Source organism: Geotrypetes seraphini, chromosome 7, assembly GCF_902459505.1.
Source record: "Geotrypetes seraphini chromosome 7, aGeoSer1.1, whole genome shotgun sequence".
NCBI classification, from domain to species: Eukaryota; Metazoa; Chordata; class Amphibia; order Gymnophiona; family Dermophiidae; genus Geotrypetes; species Geotrypetes seraphini.
In genome coordinates this window covers 134,789,561-134,810,214 of record NC_047090.1, presented here as the reverse complement: position 1 = coordinate 134,810,214, position 20,654 = coordinate 134,789,561, and the positions used below count along the sequence as shown (strand labels likewise).

Here is a 20,654-nt window from a genome sequence, read left to right as displayed (position 1 = left end):
CCTATTTATATTTTATTGTAAACCGGTCAGATATTTGTTTTATGATCGGGATATAAAAAACCAATAAACTTGAAACTTGCTTACTCTGTCAAATAAATCTTTAGAGAACCAAAGAGGGGAGCGTACAAGCCTCCAAGACAACTGGAGCAACTTCTGAACTGCTTACATTTATAACGGTAAAAATAATTTTTTAAGAACCCCACAGTTGTGTTCTGTCATTGAAATGACAGTACCTCGGCATCGATTGTTTTCCAAAGTACCTGTATTTGGCTTTTAGAGAGCATTTTGTCTGTAGATTTTCAGGAACAACAGTGAAGTGGTTCTACCATTGCAATTGGTGCTCCACATGCCCTTGATGAAATAAGAATACTGAATATATGTCACTTGTTGTTCAATCTAATTATGCTATATTAGGTCTTTTCTATAACTCTTTTGTAACTTGGTGAAATAAAACATTTATTGCTAGGTCGGAGTTCGTTATTTCTTTTCTCCAGTGGTAATGATATCTGGCCTTGTCAATTCCTATATACAGGGTTTTAAATACAACAAACCCAACGGAGGAGTACACTAGTAGAGAAGAACCAAAATAGTCTCCCCTCGTTCCCTGGAGAATAGGGGGGCAGGGACAGCTGGCACTGACTACAAATAAATTTGTGAAAGTAGGGAAGTCCTTGGTCTCACAGCCCGCAATGGAGAATCACCCCTAGTGCATAGCTGCCACAAACATATACCCAAAAGGATATTACATGCGAGACATCCTTGGACGATCCCCCACAATTTTGTGAGTGTTTCAAGTGCACTAAACAAAGTGCTAATGGTGCAAAAAGCAATCAATCAATAAATATCAGTGACCAATCATGTACAGGGTGTCTGTGCCCCCCCCGACCCGAGGGTACACAGGGTTGGTCGCTGTGTACCCTGCCCCCCTACCCTTTGGGGAATTCCTATATACAGGCACAAGAAATAAACTGTTCAAAATAAGGACGACCGAGCGTAGTTGGTGTCTCAAACTTTTTTTTTTTTTTTTAAACTCTGGCACATTAAGCGGAGCAAATGTTTCTCATAACACATTATAATTGAAATTATAAAATTGCAAAACCAACAAAAATTAAATTTGAAAGTTATTTATTTAAAGTTCTTTAAGCTATGTATGGGTAATTGTAACAATGGTGAAACTAAAGTAGATAGAATATAATTGCTAATCAATCCGATGGGTGTACTTGTTTTTGAATGGAAATGAACTCAAAATGTGGCTTGATAGTTGACAAGCAAACACACATTTCATCATCCACTGTCAGCCATCGTTCTTTTTTTCCAATTTTATTTCTGTCAGAGCTGAAAATCCAAATTTGCAAAGATAAGAAGATCCAAACAGTAACAACATAAGAATTGCCGCTGCTGGGTCAGACCAGTGGTCCATCGTGCCCAGCAATCCGCTCACACGGCGGCCCTTAGGTCAAAGACCAGTGCTCTTGAGTCCAGCCTCACCTGCGTACATTCCCAGTTTAGCAGGAACTTGTCCAACTTTGTCTTGAATCCTATAACAGCCTCCGGAAGAGCATTTCAGTTTTCTACCACTCTCTGGGTAAAGAACTTCCTTATGTTTGTACGGAATCTATCCCCTTTCAGCTTTAGAGAGTGCCCTCTCGTTCTCTCTAACTTGGAGAGGGTGAACAACCTTTCTTTATCTACTAAGGGCTCCTTTTACTAAGGTGCGTTAGCTTTTTTAGCGCATGCAGGATATTACCACGTGCTACACCGCACGCTACGCTTCTAGAACCAATGCCCCTAGGTCTATTCCCTTTAGTATCTTGAATGTTTCGATCACATCCCATCTCAGTCTCCTCTTTGATTGATTTGTTGCTCAAGTTAGGATAACTACTGCATAAAAAAATAAAACTAAAATTACTTGCCATTAGTTTTCAAGGACCAATCGCGTCAAAGAATGATGCTTGCCTGGGCGATTGTATCCTTACACACACAGACGCTCATAACATAAAGAACATAAGAACATTTGTATTTAATGTTAAAAATGAATAAAGAATTAAAAAAAAAATGTTGTGGCTGCTGATCAGTAAAGACTGAGAGCAGTGTACTGTACCTTATAAGAAGAAACAAAAATGGCTGTGTATTTTTAACTCGGTCACTCCCGCCAGTAACACTGTGCATGAGACAGAGCATACTTTCATTTAGATCTGATAAATATTGATCTAATTCCCTTTTTCCAACTGAAGCTAATCTTATTTTTTTTTTAGCAGTATTTATAAACTTTCTGTTTTGTGCATATGACCTCTATTGGTGAACCATTTAGCTACAGATCATGTTATACTATGACATGACTTGGAGACTTGCCCATGAGTTGCCATCCGTTCTATCAGTTTCAAGCAGACTGCTCACAGCATGGTTGAAAAGCATGCCATTTGTAAATGAGTCTTACACAAGTGAAGGGCGAGCTTGGGGGGTGGGGGGGAGTGTTTGTAGGCATGGTTATAGTCTACCTCGGCTCCCTTTTTTTTTTTTTCACTGAACAACAAAACACCACAACAAAACCAAAGAAATATGTTTAAACTATGCACCACAGTAGAAAAGCCATAAGATGACGCATGTTGCAGCAGGTAGATCTAAATACTTAACATCCCATATGCATGTAATTTTATTATAAATTTATATCCTGCAGGGTCTTTGTTTTTGGCAGGAAACAGCATACACACACAATATAATACAAACAAACAAACAAAAGAGTGACATAAATCATCTCGTACAACAAAAGCATCACTCAATCAGAACCTCCCACCCTCCCCATCACTGCCCTTTCCCAGGTGAAATCATCTCTCCTGCAGGAGTAAACCTAGTCAGGAGGAACAGGCCACAGAGGCCCATACTGATAGTCATTGTTCAAATCTTCTACCACAAGGAGTGTCTTTCATGAAAACTGTCCCACACCTTCAGAAACACTTGTAGCCTCAATTTCCACAGTGCAGTGACTTTGGATATTAAATATCCAAAGTCACTGCCCGATATCCAAGAAATGTCCCTAAACCCCACTAGCAGGCTTTCTCTCCTTCTGCTTTGTGCAAGCTTGGAACCCTTTTGTGGCATGGGAGCCCAGGACAGTCGCCTTGCTTATACTCCTAAAGCCAGGGGATTGCAGGGTATAGATAGAAGGTTACTCTACAGAACAAAAGCGAAAAGCGTATGTGAGTTTTAGGGTAGGAGCACTTTCAGGTCCTGGACCTGAGGGGCCGCTGCATGAGTGGACTGCCGGGCACGATGGACCGCCGGTCTGACCCGACAGAGGCAATTCTTATGTTCTTATGTTCAAGTACCATTGTTCCAAAAACACCAGTAGGCTAGAATTCATGCATATAAATGAAATAATCTCTAGCCAGCATGAAATGCATTAATTGTATTCGCCCTGTACTAGTGGTTTCCCAACTCAAACCTTAGGACACACCCAGCCAGTGAGGGTGTTTGCATGCCTGCAATGAATATGCATAAAATATAATTTGAAGGCAGTACATACAAAGCTATCTGATGCATGTTATGGGCATCCTGATGTCTGTGTACGTCCTGATTGAGTTAGACTACTTCCTCATTACCATCCTTAAATGAACTACATTTGAGTATCAAACTCAATCACATAAGGGGCTGAAATAGAAAACATAGGCTAAGTCACGGGCTAAATTTTTTATTAAGATATTTAGGGGTCCTTTTATTAAGGTACGCTAACCAATTAGCGTGCGCTAAAGATTAGCACATGCTAAATGCGCACCTTAATAAAAGGATCCTTTAGTCTTAATAGAAGTACCGTATATGGTTACAACCTCTCCAACACCACATGGCTCTGTGATGTAAACAAAATATATAAAAAAATATGTTTCTTCTCTCTCTTAGGTCCTAGTTCATGCTTTCTGTCTAACACCTGCTCTGATATTTCAAATCTGACATATTGTAATCGCAAAACAGAAAATAAAATTATTTTTTCTACCTTTTGTTGTCTGGTCATTATTCAAATCATGTTGGTCCCTGGCTCTGGTTGTCTTCTGATAACTCGCTTGCCAGGGTCTCCTGCCCATTTGTCGTTTTCTTCTTTCTCTGTGCTAACCATCCATCTTCCATCGCTGTCCTCCCCTTTCATTTCCCTTCCCTCCCCTGAAGGTCTGGCATCTTTCTTTTTTTCGTTTCCATCCCCACAGCTGCAGGGATGGACCCCACTATCCCCAGATCCACCATCTCTCCTTTTCTCTTGCCAGCTACCCTCCTATCCAGTATCTCTATCCCCCCTCCACCCCACCCCTTGTGTCCAACTTCTCTCCCTCCCATTGTCCACCATATCTCTCCCTCTCCTCTGGTTTTAGACCCATTATTTCTTCCCCTTCCCCCCCCCGTACCCACCCTCAGTCCAGCATATGCATGTCTCTTTGGACCCATCCCTCCGTGTACTTTTACACCAGGGCCCGTCGCTCCCCCCCTCCCGAAGGCCTGCATGTTCCCCCCTTCTTTCTAGTATCCTCTAGCTTCCCGGTCTCACCTTCAAAGCAGCCTGCAGAGGATTGCCGGTGCTGTAGTGATCCTAGAAGGCTGCTGTTGGCCTCCTCAGTATATTCCCTCTGCTGCGTACGGGACTGCGGCAGAGGGAACATGCTGCAGAGGTCTATGGAAGTCTGCTAGGATTGCTACAGCTGACTGACAAGCCACTGCAGACTGCATTGAAGGTGAGACCGGAAAGCTAGGAGAGAGATAGAGGGAGGGAAGGAACAGAAAGTGCATTTACTTTGGGGGCAAATCTAATTACCCTGTGGGCCAAATTTGACACCCCCGTAATAGACAGTATGAAACGTGGGGGTTTTTTTATTTTTTGGTTTGTTTGGGGTTTTTTTTTGACTGCATGAGGTAATTTTTCTAGTAGGTAAAACGTATTGAAATGTGATTTAAGATTTCATGTGCTTCAGGACAATTTTATGTAATTTCTTGTAGGTACTTGAAGATGCTTTCCAGAATGCTGGTCAAGATGACACTATGAGCCTACAAGAATTTTTCTATGAAGTATTTAAAAATGGTAAACCCCTTACGCCATCAGCTTCCACACCCTACAGGCAACTGAAGCGACATCTCTCCATGCAGGTAAGATGTTTGAAATGCGTGCTTTCCTGCAGAGTGTGGTCTCATTCTTGGAGGTTGTCTAATGATGATGAATCTCTGATTATTATGTTGGCAGCAGTTCTATAACTTGGTGCATTAAGCTAGCTGTGCCAGTGCCATGTACTAAGCTCCAATTCTATAACTGTATCCGAGTGTCTAGATGCCATTATAGAATAGTAGCATAAACCCAAATAAACACACCTACATTTAAGTGTGATTACAAAAGAAAATAAGAATTGCCATTTTGAGACAGACCAAAGGTCCATTAAGCCCAGTATCCTGTTTCTAGTGGCCAACCCAGGTCTCAATACCTAGTTAGATCCCAAGTAGTAAAATAGATTTTATGCTGCTTATCCAGGAATAAGCATTGGATTTCCCCAAACCATCTCAATAATGGCCTATGGACTTCTCTTTTAGGAAATTATCCAAAAAGTGAAGTCCATAGGCCATTGTTGAGATGGCTTTGGGTAATTCACTGCTTGTATGTGTCTAGTCACTATGTCCTTTATAGACATGTAGCTTTTATTTTGATGACTGTACATATGTTTCAACATACACTGTTTTATTATAATGATTTTCTGTTGTTTTTTTTTTTTTATGGCTTAACTAACCCCCAATACAACCCTTTTAAGGCCTATGTTGGGTTTTATCTGATGGGTGCACAATAAAATTGAACTTGCTTTTTTACACATCTTTTTGGCTGTACTTATTTTTGTTGTCCATCAATTTGGACCTTGCAGACTACCTGCCCTGTTTTCTACAACAGGGGTCCTCAAATCCAGTCCTTGAGGTCCACAGTAGAGAATGACATAGTGAATTTGTTATCATCTCCGTCCCTGCAGATAACTACAAGAAACCATCCCGTGTCATTCTTTAGTGTCTTATCTCAACCTCAGTCCTTCTACACCAGCATTCTTCAATGCAAGGCTTGAGGGTTTACTGGCTGTGCCCATACTCTGATTCTTCCCTCTCTCCTTAAAGAATAACATGGGTCCCTCCGTCCCTGCGGTTATCTGCAGGGACGGAGACTGTGACAAATTCTGTCACCATGTCATTCTCTAGTTTACAAACCAGCCTGGTTTTCAGGATTTCCACAATGAATATGTATGAGATAATTATTCACAGTGGAAGCAGTGAATGGAAACAAATCTCATATACAGTAAAACCTTGGTTTGCAAGCATAATTCATTCCAAAAACATACTTGTAATCCAAAACACTCGTATATCAAAGCGAATTTCCCCATAAGAAATAATGGAAACTCTACAACCCAAAAACTTTAATACAAAATATTACATTACATTACATTACTGATTTCTATTCCGCCTCAACTTTGCAGTTCTGGGCGGATTACAAAAGAGACAACTGGACATTTCCAGGATAATTAGAGAGAATTCTGGTCATTTTCAGGAGAAGTTACAAGAATAATGGAGCTGTATATTTCAAGAGCTACAAGATGCTGTACAAATAGGAAATAGTGCAGATCCAGTATATATACCGTTAGGGAAGCAGTTGACATGCTTGAGGCTAAAGAGAAGGGAACTGGTGAAGGGGGGAGGAGGGGGGAGTTGCATTGAGGGGGTCCGGTTGGGGTTAAGCCATCTGTATAAATTTTTTGAATACAGATGGCTTAACCCCAACCGGACCCCCCTCAATGCAACTCCCACCTCCTCCCCCCTTCACCAGTTCCCTTCTCTTTAGTATGTACTCGTATTGCAAGACCTTGCTTGTTTAGAATAGTCACTACACTCCTGCAGTGTTAGGGAGAGAGAGAGAGAAGAACCATCAGCTCAGTTGTGATGATGTGATGCGTGAAAATCAGGGGAGGGAAATTTCATGGTGACTCCAAAAAGTATTTCTTCACTGAGAGGGTGGTCGATCATTGGAATGAACTCCCACGGCAGGTGATTGAGGCCAACAGCGTGGCAGATTTCAAAAATAAATGGGATATTCATGTGGGATCTCTAATGAGGTAAGGGCAGGGGGTTGGTGAGCAAACTCAGGGAGAAGGGTCACTAGAGTGGGCAGACTTGATGGGCTTTAGCCCTTTTCTGCCGTCATTTTTCTATGTTTCTATGTGTATACTGTATGCACTTGTATTGCAAGACCTTGCTTGTATATCAAATTAAAATTTAATAAAATGTTTTGCTTGTCTTGCAAAACAATTGCATACCAAGTTACTTGCAATCCAAGGTTTTACTGTATATTCATTGTTTAAAGCCTGAAAATCAGGCTGGGTTGTGGACCTCAAGGACTGAATTTGAGGACTCCTGGCTTAGGGCATCTAATACCTTTAGGCTAGATCTCTAGCAGCAGCAATGATGGGGGTGATTTTTATGAACTTTTTGCACATGTAAAAACCCTATTTTATGGCATAGGACTTTTATGAAAACCCCAGGGGTACGCACAAAGAAGTGCACAGGGTGACAGCACACATTCTTTCACTTGATGTCCATGTAGGTGTGTTTTGCGTGGTGTGCATGTATAGTGTAAAATACAGTTGTTCAGATTACCCACAAGTAAATGTCCACTACTTCAGTCCTGGTATTTTAGAAAAGACACACAGGCTAAAAATAAGCACCTTTTTATATCTTAATTTAGGTGACTTGTTATAAAATGCACCTGCACTATCTGGATAGAGCAACTGAAAAATCTTAGACTGCCCCAGCACTGCTTTGCCCTGACACTTTTTGACTAACTCTACAGATGGACAATATTCAGCCACTATCCATTGTAAAAGCCTATATGTAAAAAAAAATATATATATATATACATAAATGCAGGTGATTGCTATGCCATATAAACAGAAGCTATAACTGAAAACTAATCCAGCGTGTAAATAATGGAATGCTGATAAAGATAAAAATTCATGTTATAGGGAGCAAGCAAGACAGCACATAAAACAACTACAAATCCAAACCAGCTGTTGAAAAAAGGATTACAAAGCCAAACCATGGAAAGCCATGGAAAAAAGAGTATATACCTATATGATGTATAAAAACTGAAAACACCATCAGCTGAAAGCTAGAAAGGAATTAAACAAGGATTGAACAACTAAGAGCAGAAGCAAAAACACCAATAAAAACATTTAAAACAAAAAGAGAGCATAATAAGACATCCTTACCAACAAAGTAAAAGGTAATAATCCTCAGAAGTGTGTATCTGTGTAGAGACTAGCAGCATTAAATAACAGCACTCAAAAGTGTGTGTCTGTGAAACCCAGCAACATAAGTGCCTGCTAACAACTGCAGGTAGCTTTTAGTGAGTCAGAGGTCAAATGCTGACAAAGGTAAAAATCCATATTATAGAGAGAAAGTATGACAGCACATAAAACAACTATAAAGCCAAACTAACTACTGAAAATATTAAATCCAAAGCCCACTCCTACGGGAGGGGCCTTAAGTGTCTAGGCCAATCAGTTTTAGGCCACTCCCCAGTGCATCCCAGGATGCACTGGGAAGGGGAAGGCCCATCATTTTGAAGAGGCAGGAGTGGGTATCCCTCCTACTGTATTTTAATAAAAAATGTACAGGGTTGGAGGGCTGTAGGGGGTTCATGGTCACTGGCGGCAGGAGGGAGTGGACATTCCTCCTGCCGCTCTTTAATTTAAAGATAGGGAGGGTGTGGGGTGGCCAGGTGGAGGTTTGGAGGGTATGGGCCATCATGGGGGGAATTCCAGCCAGCACAAATCCTATTTTCCTTTTTTTTAATGGAGACAAATATTTGCGTGTGTAACAAACACAGACACAACATCTGTGCCCATAAAAAAAAAAGCTGCTGTTCACACTTTTTTTTTTAATGCTACTGGCACCCCCAGATCTGTTTGAGATTTTGGAGCATTAAAAACTGGCACTTCATTTTGTGCATTGATCAGAGTGCTTAGTTTGATATTGATGATCTTGTTGTAATATATTTACATATGATTAACGGAGGCTGCTCCAAACTAAGGAAAAGACTGTGATTTGCCATTTTGTGCATCAATAGATGCAATATTTTGACACTAAACCATTTTGTGCATCAATAGATGCAATATTTTGACACTAAACCAGTTAAAACTGGTTTAGCAATGTAAACGCAGGGTGAGTTTTGTGCATATGTGCCTAAAATAGCTCTCCTTGAATGTTCCTAAAACACAAGTGCTCCTTCATATCAAGTGTACATTTAATCAGCCTTTGAGGAGGCATTCTTAAGTCGGAAAAGGTAAATAATTCATACAGAATTTATTTTCAAACTTAGATGTACTTTTCCCCCATACATATGTGTACATGAGTTTCAAAATGGAAATGCAAGTGTACAGGTTCTGCAGATACTTTGCACCTAGTTAAGAGTGTAAAGATCTGCTCACAATAAGGATGTTTATTCAACACCCCAGATTTCCAGTAATTACAGAAGTTTCTTTTTCAGACGCATTCTTTTTATGCAATTTATTTCTGTTTGCACCTAGGATACTTAATAAATTCATCATGTGCATTTTTTAAGTGGTTTCTTTGTTATGATACAGCTTAGCCTCAGTGAGACTGGAACGGCTGTCACTGCTGTCCAGTAATAGTTACTGTAATGGGAAATGCATCTTTATTTAAAAGAAGGGAAGGTGGCTCTCCTTATAAACTGTGCTGGGAACTGGGATTTCAGGAAGTTCACTGTTAATGAATTATCCTTTGTATGCTAATAGTGTGGCCTTGAGGGAATTCCAGTTTTTAAACACGTGAGGGTGTTTTGTTACAACAGGAAGTCCACAAGAAACATTTCGGTAGCACTAGCTGAACAGCCGAACAGTTAGGCCTTGTAAGAATTTCTATAAAATCTGGCGGGGAAGGAGCAGCATGAAAAACTAAGTCCCTTGCTTCATCACGATTATCAGCCCGCTATCTCGGGTTTGAATTTATAGCTGTAGGTAATGTGAAAGTGTGGCGGAGCTGCAGGTAAGCAGGCTGTTTGCTGAAACTGCTTTTCAAGAGCTCACCGTCTCGCTCCTCTGTTCTAGTCCTTTGATGAGAGTGGGAGGCGAACCACCACCCCATCAACAATGCTGGGCACAATTGGCTTCTGCTTGTTCTCCTTCTTGGATGATGGGACAGGTTATAGCTCCGTAGAGAAAGTTCTGGACACGTGGCAGGAAGAAGGAATTGAGAACAGCCAGGCAGTCTTGAAGGTATTTGTAGGTTTTGTTTTTTTTCTCTTCCCTATTACAGGGGTAGGCAATTCTGGTCAGGTTTTCAGCATATCCACAATGAATATGCATGAGATGGATTTGCATGCACTGTCTCCTTGAGATGCAAATCTATCTCATGCATATTTATTGTGGATATCCTGAAAACCTGACCTGGCTCCGGTTCTTGAGGACTGGAATTGCCTACCCCTGCCCTATTATAACATGCTGTTTTGCTTTTCATACTTCTTGCATGTCATTTAATCCAAACTTACTACCCATGCTTTTTCAGTAGGAGCTTAAAGTGAATTGTTTTAAGGTACAGTTAAGATTAAAAATGTAATATGATGATTTAAACAACAGTATCATGTATTGATGCATGTTTATACTGCTCCTTGTGTCCCTGGGCAAGTCACTTAATCCTCCACCTCCCCAGGTACCTTAGATAGACTGTGAGCCCATTGGGACAGATAGAGAAAATGCTTGAAGTACCTGTATGTAAACCATTTTGAGTGTGGTTATAAAACTATAATAAAGCGGTAAGTCCCAATCCCTTTTCCTTTATGAATTACTGTGTAAATTGACTTGGATCTTAACATTAAAATAAAATTTGATTCATGTAATAGGGCTGTTGGGGTTCTTCAGGGAAAGCCACTTTGGTGGGTGATATCGGTGGGATAGTGCCATCCCACTAACGTCACCTATCATGGCTGTGAGATTCAGCTGTCCACAGAGAACACCTGCTAAAGGTATACAACTCTGTTCATCCCTTCAGCACGACCTTATGAAACCCTGAGAGGTTTCTTTTCCAATGTCTTTTTCTATATCTTTGGGTATTGGTAATCGCTTGTGACCAAGGGAGCCATAGATTTTTTTTCCCCCCCCTTAATATAATGGATGATCCCTGAGTCGTCTCCACATCCAAACAGGCTGTAGAGCAAGAGAAAAGGGATTATGGAGCCGCATTGTAGCTTGATCAATTTTTTTGTCTCACGCCAAAAATTAGCAAGTTTAAGGGAGCAAGAGCAAAAGATAATTTTTACCCCTTCCTTTCTCCCAAACCAAGCATAGTATTCCAGTGCTTCCACCAGTACTGCGACATGCTGAACTAATGTGTTATCTGCTGTTCAATAACACTATGTAACATGATTTTTATTCTTGGGCAGTAAGTGTAATTTCCTAGTTGTTCATGCCTAAAGCGTATAGAAAATGTCTGCTGTTTCCATAAAACTTTGATTTTGTGATCCGGTTTTGCTGGCAGGTTTCTCCTCACACGCGCTGAGGTAAGCATGTCTGAAAAGCCCTTACCGCCTGCCTTTTTGCGGGCGGTAAAAGCTCCTGGGTTAGCTTGGTGGTAAGAAGTACCGTGTGCCTTTACCACGTGTGCCAGTGCATTGTGGATATGTATGCCCACAACATGCCCCTTCCTCCGCCCACAGCTGCAGTAAGCCTTTACCGCCTGTATTGCTGTGTGGTAAATCATTTTTTTTTTTTTTTTTTTTTACTGCAGTATGGTTGCCATGTGACAGTACCCTACGTGCCTTAGTAAAAGGGCCCCTAGGTTTACTCAACTTGAAATAAATCTGAAATGTTCTACAAGAAAAGGTAAATTTCAAAATACCAATGTCCTGGTCACTAAAGCAAAGTTTGAGGGGAGTGATAGCCATTTTCTATACTTTTATGGCATAAAAAATTAAGAGAGAACATTTATTACTCGGGAACAAAAAAAATTAAAATAAAATTTTGTTACATAGTGTTATATAAGGTTTTTCATTTATATTGCGGATAAATCTATTTCTGGTATAGTCAATCTGCTGTATAGTTATCTTATTCCCGTGTTGACAGTGTTCATAAGTGTTAATGTTTTCTGCCTGCAGCCCTCCATTTGTGAGATGGGCAGTGTCAGTTAAAGATAATCATTTATAATGTGCTTTTTGTTGGGATATTTTTTTTTTTTAGGGGGTATCTAGAGTTTCTTCTGCCCCTTTGGGCTTCCAGCTTGGTCAGACCTAGCTTCTGTTAGGCACTAGCAATACGAACATTGATTTTACAGTTACCTGGATTATGTGAAATTATCTGAGATCTTTTAATTTTATACCCATCCTTAAACTGGCATTGCAGTGAGTCTCTTTAAAAAGAAGGAAAAGTGCAAATGCAGAAATGATTTTCATGATGAAAAGCACAATAGACCTCAAGAAAAGGGGCCTGAAGCACTTCTATTGACCTGACATGATTCAGCCAAAGCCTGCATCAAGAGTAGAGAGTTGCGCGGGGACAGAAATCAGACCCGTTCCTGATGGAATTGAATCCGTTCCCATAAACTTCAGAGCTAGTTATTTCATTTAATTATGCACTCTTGTCTCGGTACCTAAGGTTATTGCAATGAACAGGTCTGTGCTTGTTTAAGTGTACATAAGAAATACGACAATGGGTTATTGTCATAGATTTTCATATTTCCTATAGCTGTGTATGTTGCGTTCAAGTCCTTGCATGACATGGCGCCTGGCTACATATCAGCTAAACTCCCGCCTTATGTCCCGAACAGACCTCTCCGCTCCCAAGAGGAAGCACGTCTTCAGATTCCCTCTGGGCGGAGCCTCCAACTAGAAAGTGCCAGACAAAGGTCATACTCGTCACTTCTTACCGAAGTACTGGAATCAGCTACCTCCTAACATCAAATCCCTTGATGGACTTTTGAGCTTTAGGAAAGCAATAAAAACCTACCTCTTCACCTGACCCCTCAGGACTGTTACACCCAAACCACTGTATTCCTAATAGATGTCCAACTGACTCCCTCCCTGTGCATGCTTCAGGCTTAACGTGTCTGCTAATCCAAAGCAATTGAACTATACACACCTCACAGTGCCCTAGGGCCTTAGTCTTCTGTTCCCTGTTGTTGTTAATTGTTATGTCTTGTATGCTGTTATGTATGTTACTATGTAACCTGTTCTGGGCTCCCTGGGGAGGATGGGATATAAATCAAAAAAATACATAAATAAAAAAACATTTCTTTTTCCCTCCCAAAGGCCTTGGATTTTGACCTGGATGGAAAAATCAACTTGACAGAACTCACAATGGCTCTGGAAAATGAACTCCTGGTCACCAAAAATGGGATCCTACAGGCAGCGCTGGCAAGCTTCAAGAGTGAGATCAAACATTTGCTGTAAGTTTTAGATCCTGACATTTCATATTATCGGCTCTCACGCCACAGAGCTGCCCAAGGTAGGGGCTAACATACAATAGAATGAGCTTGCTTGGTGGCAGTGGTTTATACTTCTATACAGAGGGTCCCTAGTTTGTGCCCTGGGTCAAACTTGCCACATTCTAGGTCAGCTGTGACTAGGTGATGCTATGAAAGCAGCATTCAGAGCCCATAGCAGAAGGTAGGGGGATAAATTAATGGTGCTCAGTAAGGATGACACCTGGTGGCTAGATTCAGAACTGCATGATTCTCAGCCTCAGAACAGCTACCGACTGCCATGACCAGACTATGAATGACTTGTGGAGGGGGTAGTTGCAGCTGAAGAGTTCATAGGACTGGTTTCAAATGAACTGGAAGGAAAAAGGGGGAACTATGAGCACTTAAGTTCATGGTTCAGGTTGCAGTGGTCTGAAGGAGCTTCTCAATGTCAAATATTTTAAGGCCCTTTAGTCTCAGTTTAAAACTATCTTTGGCCTAAGAAGGCTGTCTTAAAAACTGTTCTTGCCTTGGCTGTTTTATGTAGGTCAGAGGAGGAAGGGCCACATAGGTAGTTCTACAAGTCTGATACCAGAAGTCCATTGAGCTGAAGGATGAATAACAGTTTTAGCCCTTAATATTTGCCCATCTGTGAAGAAACAGATGGGCAAATATTAAGTTGCTGAGCAAAGTTGTTGTTTTTTTTTTCATAGGAGTAAGAGCAACTTTGGTGGTGGAAGTCACCTAATTTTAGGATGGTTGTTTTATGTTCAAGTAGGTATAAGTGTAGCTTTGCATTGTGCTACAACTACTTGAGATATAAAGATGGGATACTGGATGGTGAACTCTCTTAATGGAACACACTCACATTTTCTAGTGAAAGGGCCGATCAAGCTGCCAGAGAAAAAGATAAACTCCGGTCAGATCTGGAAAAAAATGAAAAGCTGAAGACGCTGATGGCTTCTGAAGTAGACGACCACCATGCTGCAATAGAACAGCGGAATGAATACAACCTCAGGTAGCTCCTGGCACCTCCAAGTTTATTTAAAATGTATTATACCGCCTACCGTATTTTCGCGGATATAACGCGCACCATTGTAAAACGCGCACAGGGGTATAGCGCGCAGAAATCACGATGATATGTACAAAATCTTTTCTATACCGCGCTCAGGCATATAACGCGCATGCTGCCCGACTCTCCTTTCGCCCGCCCTGACTTTCCGTGCGCTGTCCCGACTCTCCGTTCACCCCCCCTGACTTCCGTGCACTGTCCTCCCTTGAAGTCCTGTCCCCCCTTGAAGGTCTGTCCCCATCCTGAAAGCCTGATGCCCCCCCCGACGTCCGATACATCCCCCCCCCCGGCAGGACCACTCGCACCCTCACCCCGAAGGACCGCCGACTCCCCAACAATATCGGGCCAGGAGGGAGCCCAAACCCTCCTGGCCACGGCGACCCCCTAACCCCACCCCGCACTACATTACGGGCAGGAGGGATCCCAGGCCCTCCTGCCCTCGACGCAAACCCCCCCCCCCCAACAACCGCCCCCCCCCCCAAGAACCTCCGCCCGTCCCCCAGCCGACCCGCGACCCCCCTGGACGACCCCCACGACACCCCCACCCGCCTTCCCCGTACCTTTGTGTAGTTGGGCCAGAAGGGAGCCCAAACCCTCCTGGCCACGGCGACCCCCTAACCCCACCCCGCACTACATTACGGGCAGGAGGGATCCCAGGCCCTCCTGCCCTCGACGCACCCCCCCCTCCCCCCCAGCCGACCCGCGACCCCCCTGGCCGACCCCCACAACACCCCCACCCGCCTTCCCCGTACCTTTGTGTAGTTGGGCCAGAAGGGAGCCCAAACCCTCCTGGCCACGGCGACCCCCTAACCCCACCCCGCACTACATTACGGGCAGGAGGGATCCCAGGCCCTCCTGCCCTCGACGCAAACCCCCCTCCCCCCCAGCCGACCCGCGACCCCCCTGGCCGACCCCCACGACCCCCCCACCCCCCTTCCCCGTACCTTTGGAAGTTGGCCGGACAGACGGGAGCCAAACCCGCCTGTCCGGCAGGCAGCCAACGAAGGAATGAGGCCGGATTGGCCCATCCGTCCTAAAGCTCCGCCTACTGGTGGGGCCTAAGGTGCGTGGGCCAATCAGAATAGGCCCTGGAGCCTTAGGTCCCACCTGGGGGCGCGGCCTGAGACACATGGTCGGGTTTGGCCCATGTGCCTCAGGCCACGCCCCCAGGTGGGACCTAAGGCTCCAGGGCCTATTCTGATTGGCCCACGCGCCTTAGGCCCCACCAGTAGGCGGAGCTTTAGGACGGATGGGCCAATCCGGCCTCATTCCTTCGTTGGCTGCCTGCCGGACAGGCGGGTTTGGCTCCCGTCTGTCCGGCCAACTTCCAAAGGTACGGGGAAGGGGGGTGGGGGGGTCGTGGGGGTCGGCCAGGGGGGTCGCGGGTCGGCTGGGGGGGAGGGGGGTTTGCGTCGAGGGCAGGAGGGCCTGGGATCCCTCCTGCCCGTAATGTAGTGCGGGGTGGGGTTAGGGGGTCGCCGTGGCCAGGAGGGTTTGGGCTCCCTTCTGGCCCAACTACACAAAGGTACGGGGAAGGCGGGTGGGGGTGTCGTGGGGGTCGGCCAGGGGGATCGCGGGTCGGCTGGGGGACGGGCGGAGGTTCTTGGGGGGGGGCGGTCGTTGGAGGGAGGGGGGTTTGCGTCGAGGGCAGGAGGGCCTGGGATCCCTCCTGCCCGTAATGTAGTGCGGGGTGGGGTTAGGGGGTCGCCGTGGCCAGGAAGGTTTGGGCTCCCTCCTGGCCCGATATTGTTGGGGAGTCGGCAGTACTTCGGGGTGAGGGTGCGAGTGGTCCTGCCGGGGGGGGGGATGTATCGGACGTCGGGGAGTCGGCCGGGCAAGAGGGCTTGGGCTCCCTCTTGCTCCGATCGTGGATGCGGGTGCGGGTGGGAGCGCGTGCGAGCGGTCGTTCGGGGTGGGGGTGCGAGCGGTCCTGCTGGGGGGGGTGAATCGGGCGTCGGGCGGGGTGGGAACTATGTTTAAAAACTTTTGTATACCGCGCTCAGGCATATAACGCGCGAGGGGTATGCGCGGTACGTAAAATCACGTATAACGCGCGCGTTATATCCGCGAAAATACGGTAATCAGGCTTCTAGGCAGTGTACATTACAATAAAATACATAAATAATAGTTAAAATTGACAGGTAGTATATTAACCCAACCCTTCCCCCTCCTCCTAGATAAATTCTTCCCCAAAACCTCCACTTAAATAATCTCTTCCTCCCCAAAACACCAACCAAGTATTCAGATCCCTGAAATATAACGTAATCTTATTTGTACTCTAACTGTAATCTATTCGTTATATCACACAGTAACGTACAGTCAATTTAATATCCAATTTGCAAGTTCTTCTGGAATTAATCCAGGTACCTCTCCTCCCTTGTAACAAAAAAACCCCCCCAAAAACCCAAAACTGTTGTAACTTCACTGGAAATGTCCAGTTAGCTCTTTTGTAATCCGCCTTGAACTGCAAGGTATAGGCGGAATAGAAGTCCCTAATGTAATGTAATGTAATACCATTTCAGACGTACATAAACACAAGGAAAAAAGGGAAGAACTACAATTGTAAGAGAATAAGAACGTAAAAGGGGAAAAAACCCCAATTGTTCCACCTCCCTTCAGTCCTAGCTATGGATGCTGCCTTCACTGTCGGAATAATTCCGCAATACAATTCCTAACCTCTATCCTGTACAGATACCATATACTGCATATTGATCACCATAAAATCAGTCATCCCACATATAGATACTGATAGATAGAAATAAGTTCACCCCCTTTCCTCCTTCCTCTCATGTACCAAACCTTTCAGTACACTTATTCCTACTAGCTAGCTGTTAAGTGGTGAAAGTGCCACATAACAGCCTTAGAGGCCTTGTTAGTAGTTTATCGTATGTCTCCCCCCCCCTAGTCCTGATATTTTTTGTAAAGAATAAACAAGTGATTCACATCTACCCTTTCCATTCCACTCAGTATTGTCTGATATCATATCACCCCTGCGCCATCTCTTCTCCAAGCTGAAGAGCCCTAGCTGCTTTAGCCTTTCCTCATAGAGAAGTCATCCCATCCCTTTTATCATTTTTGTCACCCTTCTCAGTATGTTTTCTAATTCCACTATATCTTTTTTGAGATATGGTGGTCAGAACTGCTTCCAAAATAAAACCTAATATCTATTACTTTTCAGTGTCTATAGTATACTAAACATTAGGGTTGTGCATTCACTAGAGAAAGGAGAATGCGGAGCAGTTTAGCTTGAATAATCATCTAGTATATCAGGAGTGTCTAGGCCCAAGTGACCTACCAGAATAATTTGTTAGATATTATTTTCCAGATAGAGGCAGGTGCTGGATATAATGATGTGGGCATCCATGGAGGTGTTAGACAAGAGGGCTAGAGAATGACATGGGGACAAATTTATCCCTGTCCCCGCAGGAACTCAATTTCCCCGTCCCGTGAGTTTTTTCACTGCCCCTGTCCCTGCTCCATTCCTGTAAGCTCTGCTTTAACAGCACAAGCCTCGCAAGCCTCGAACACTTATGATTTTAAAGTGTTTGAGGCTTGTGCAGATGAGGACGGAGCTTAGGCATTGGTGGAATGAGGCATTATGACATCACAATCTGAGCTCTAGAATGTTGCTACTTATGATTTTAAAGCGTTTGAGGCTTGTGCAGATGAGAATGGAGTTTGCAGGAATGGGGCAGGGACAGGAAAAGATCTCACAGGGACGGGACTGGAAAATGAGTTCTGCGGGTCCCCGTGTCATTCTCTAAAGAGTGCCTCACTTCTGTGTTTACTGCACACTGGCTGCTTAAATGCCACGTCAAATAGGGAGTCTTAATAGCAGGTGCTTTTGTTGGTGGTGGGGGCATATGTATGAATTTCATTGCTCTCCATGGATTAACAAGCTGCGGCTTGCTACTAATTCTCATCCCTTTGTGTCTAGAAAACTGGATGAAGAGTACAGGGAACGCATCACAGCACTGAAGACTGAACTTGGGAGAGAAAGAGATCATATCTTACAGCAGGCTAGCAAACAGCGCTTGGAGCTGGAACAGGAGATTGAAAAGATGAAGATAGAGGAGAACTATATTAGAGACCGTCTTTCCCTTTCTATAAAGGTAAAGCAAACGTTGGGTCTTAATCGGATACCACCATCCTTAGGCAGAGTCCAAATCAAAAGTGGTACATAAAACAGTGCATCAAAAATAGATTTTTAAAAGCAAATCTCAAATGTACAGGTTACTATAACTCATAACAGTAAAGGCCCATATACAATTGCCAATCTAATCTCTTACTGTGAATTTGAGTGGATGCACAGTCTGCAGGCCAGTGCTGAGATTCTGAATCTAATTTCTACATATTTATAATATAGTAATGAGACTGAATAAAGATAGTTTAGCATGAAGGCATTCAATTTTGGATTTGTATTATTTGGTTATTCACCATGTGAAACGCATGTGCTAAATTCATATATTAAACACCACTATATGTCCCATAAATAAATCTACCAGCGAAAGCTCAGATTGATAATGAAATGGCTTGCCTTCAAGCAGGCTGAAGGTTATCACAGCTGATGATTTCTAAGCCATTGCACCATCTTAACTGTTGATTTCTGCAACACCTCATTGTAGCACTTTCTGTTCTATACTTATAAATATATATAAATATGAGAGAATGAATGCGAAACGTTTGGGGTCTAGTATTTCATTTAATAAAGTGTAGAGTCCATTGACTGTATTTGTTGCATCGCAATAATGGTCATGTAAAGAATTGGAAAAATTGGGATAGATTAAATTATTCATTCTGGTGGGAATCCTTATGTTATGTCTTTAAAATGGAAAAGTTTATATAAAACTGAGGAAAACATGCACATCCGGGAGGGGGGGTATGTTTTGGCATTGGTTAGGAGATATAGATACACTTCTCCCTCCGTATTCGCGGTTTCAGCATTCGCGGTTTCGATTATTTGCAGTTCTGTTAATCCCCTATCACAGCAAATACGGAGGGAGAAGTGTAGGTTGTTTACAGGTATTTTTATGAGATGTTGGTTAATTGGAAAGTGGGTGGTAGAAAATAAGTCTTGTCTTTATTCTATTAAGTATATTGTGCTGTAATGATGATATTTTATGTAAATGCATCATCTTTTGTGCACAATTGAAGTTTTGAAAATGAATAAATTTTTTTGAAAAAGGGTTTACGGACCATAGAAAACGCAGCAGTGTACCTTCTGACATGATCGTATTACTACGTGTTTCTGATTTCTATGTCTAAATTCAAGATAGGGTGGGACAGGCATGTGGGATCTCCTTAGGGAGAGGAGGAGATAGCAAATGTTGTGGATGGGCAGACTCAGTGGCGTAGCGATGGTGAGTGGCGCCCCTTCCCGCCCTCTACTCTGCCCCTCCCCTACTCTTTCCTGCTACCCTCACGCTCGCATCTCCCTTCCCTTCCCTTCCCCTATACCTCTTTAACTTTCCTGGTGCAAGCAGCATCACTAACTTGCTGCCCGCGTCGTGTCTGCTCTCCCTCTGACACCACTTCCTAGGCGCGAGACCCCGGAAGTGGTATCAGAGAGAGCCGACACCGATGTAGGGAGCAAGTTTTGATGCTGCTCGTGCCGGGAAAATTAAAGAGGTACAAGGGAAGGGGTGCATTACATGCTTGCGGCAGGGGGTGGGTCAGGAAGGAGCAGGGGGCAGAGGGGAGGATGAGTGCCGGTGCTCCTACCAAGACATTGCCTGGGGTGAATCCTCCCCCCCCTTACTGCACCACTGGGCAGGCTAGATGGGCCATTTGGCCTTTATCTGCCATCCTGTTTCTATAGTATGTATTATAGAAGTGTATAAACTGGCACTTAGGTTTTATGCAAAGCCACGATATAATTGTCTAGCACCGGAAGTGTGTATATTTGGTTTGGGCATGTTTTGAGTGGCACTAGTATTGACCAAAAATAAAGTATTTCCTGTTTCAGAAAGGGGATGCCTGTTTATGTCCAGATAAAAGTACAGGAATATCACTGTTAGCCCGATAATGCTTCAGCTTGCTACCCTGTTCAGATATTTAGTGCCAGCTGAATATCAGGATTTTTTTTTTCTTACTACATATTTTGGGTATTGTTTAA

The 20,654-nt window shown here is 43.6% G+C and overlaps 1 protein-coding gene across 5 annotated transcripts in view; it reads left to right on the top strand.

The window, feature by feature from the left end:
- NIN (ninein) overlaps positions 1-20,654 on the top strand; it is a 263,739-nt gene that overhangs the window by 104,109 nt on the left and 138,976 nt on the right. For all 5 annotated transcript variants that reach the window (XM_033951534.1, XM_033951532.1, XM_033951530.1 and 2 more), the window contains exons 7-11: positions 4,978-5,124; positions 10,125-10,292; positions 13,316-13,452; positions 14,345-14,485; positions 18,477-18,651. In XM_033951534.1, the coding sequence (XP_033807425.1) occupies positions 4,978-5,124; positions 10,125-10,292; positions 13,316-13,452; positions 14,345-14,485; positions 18,477-18,651 (768 nt within the window). The remainder of the gene's footprint in view (positions 1-4,977; positions 5,125-10,124; positions 10,293-13,315; positions 13,453-14,344; positions 14,486-18,476; positions 18,652-20,654) is intronic.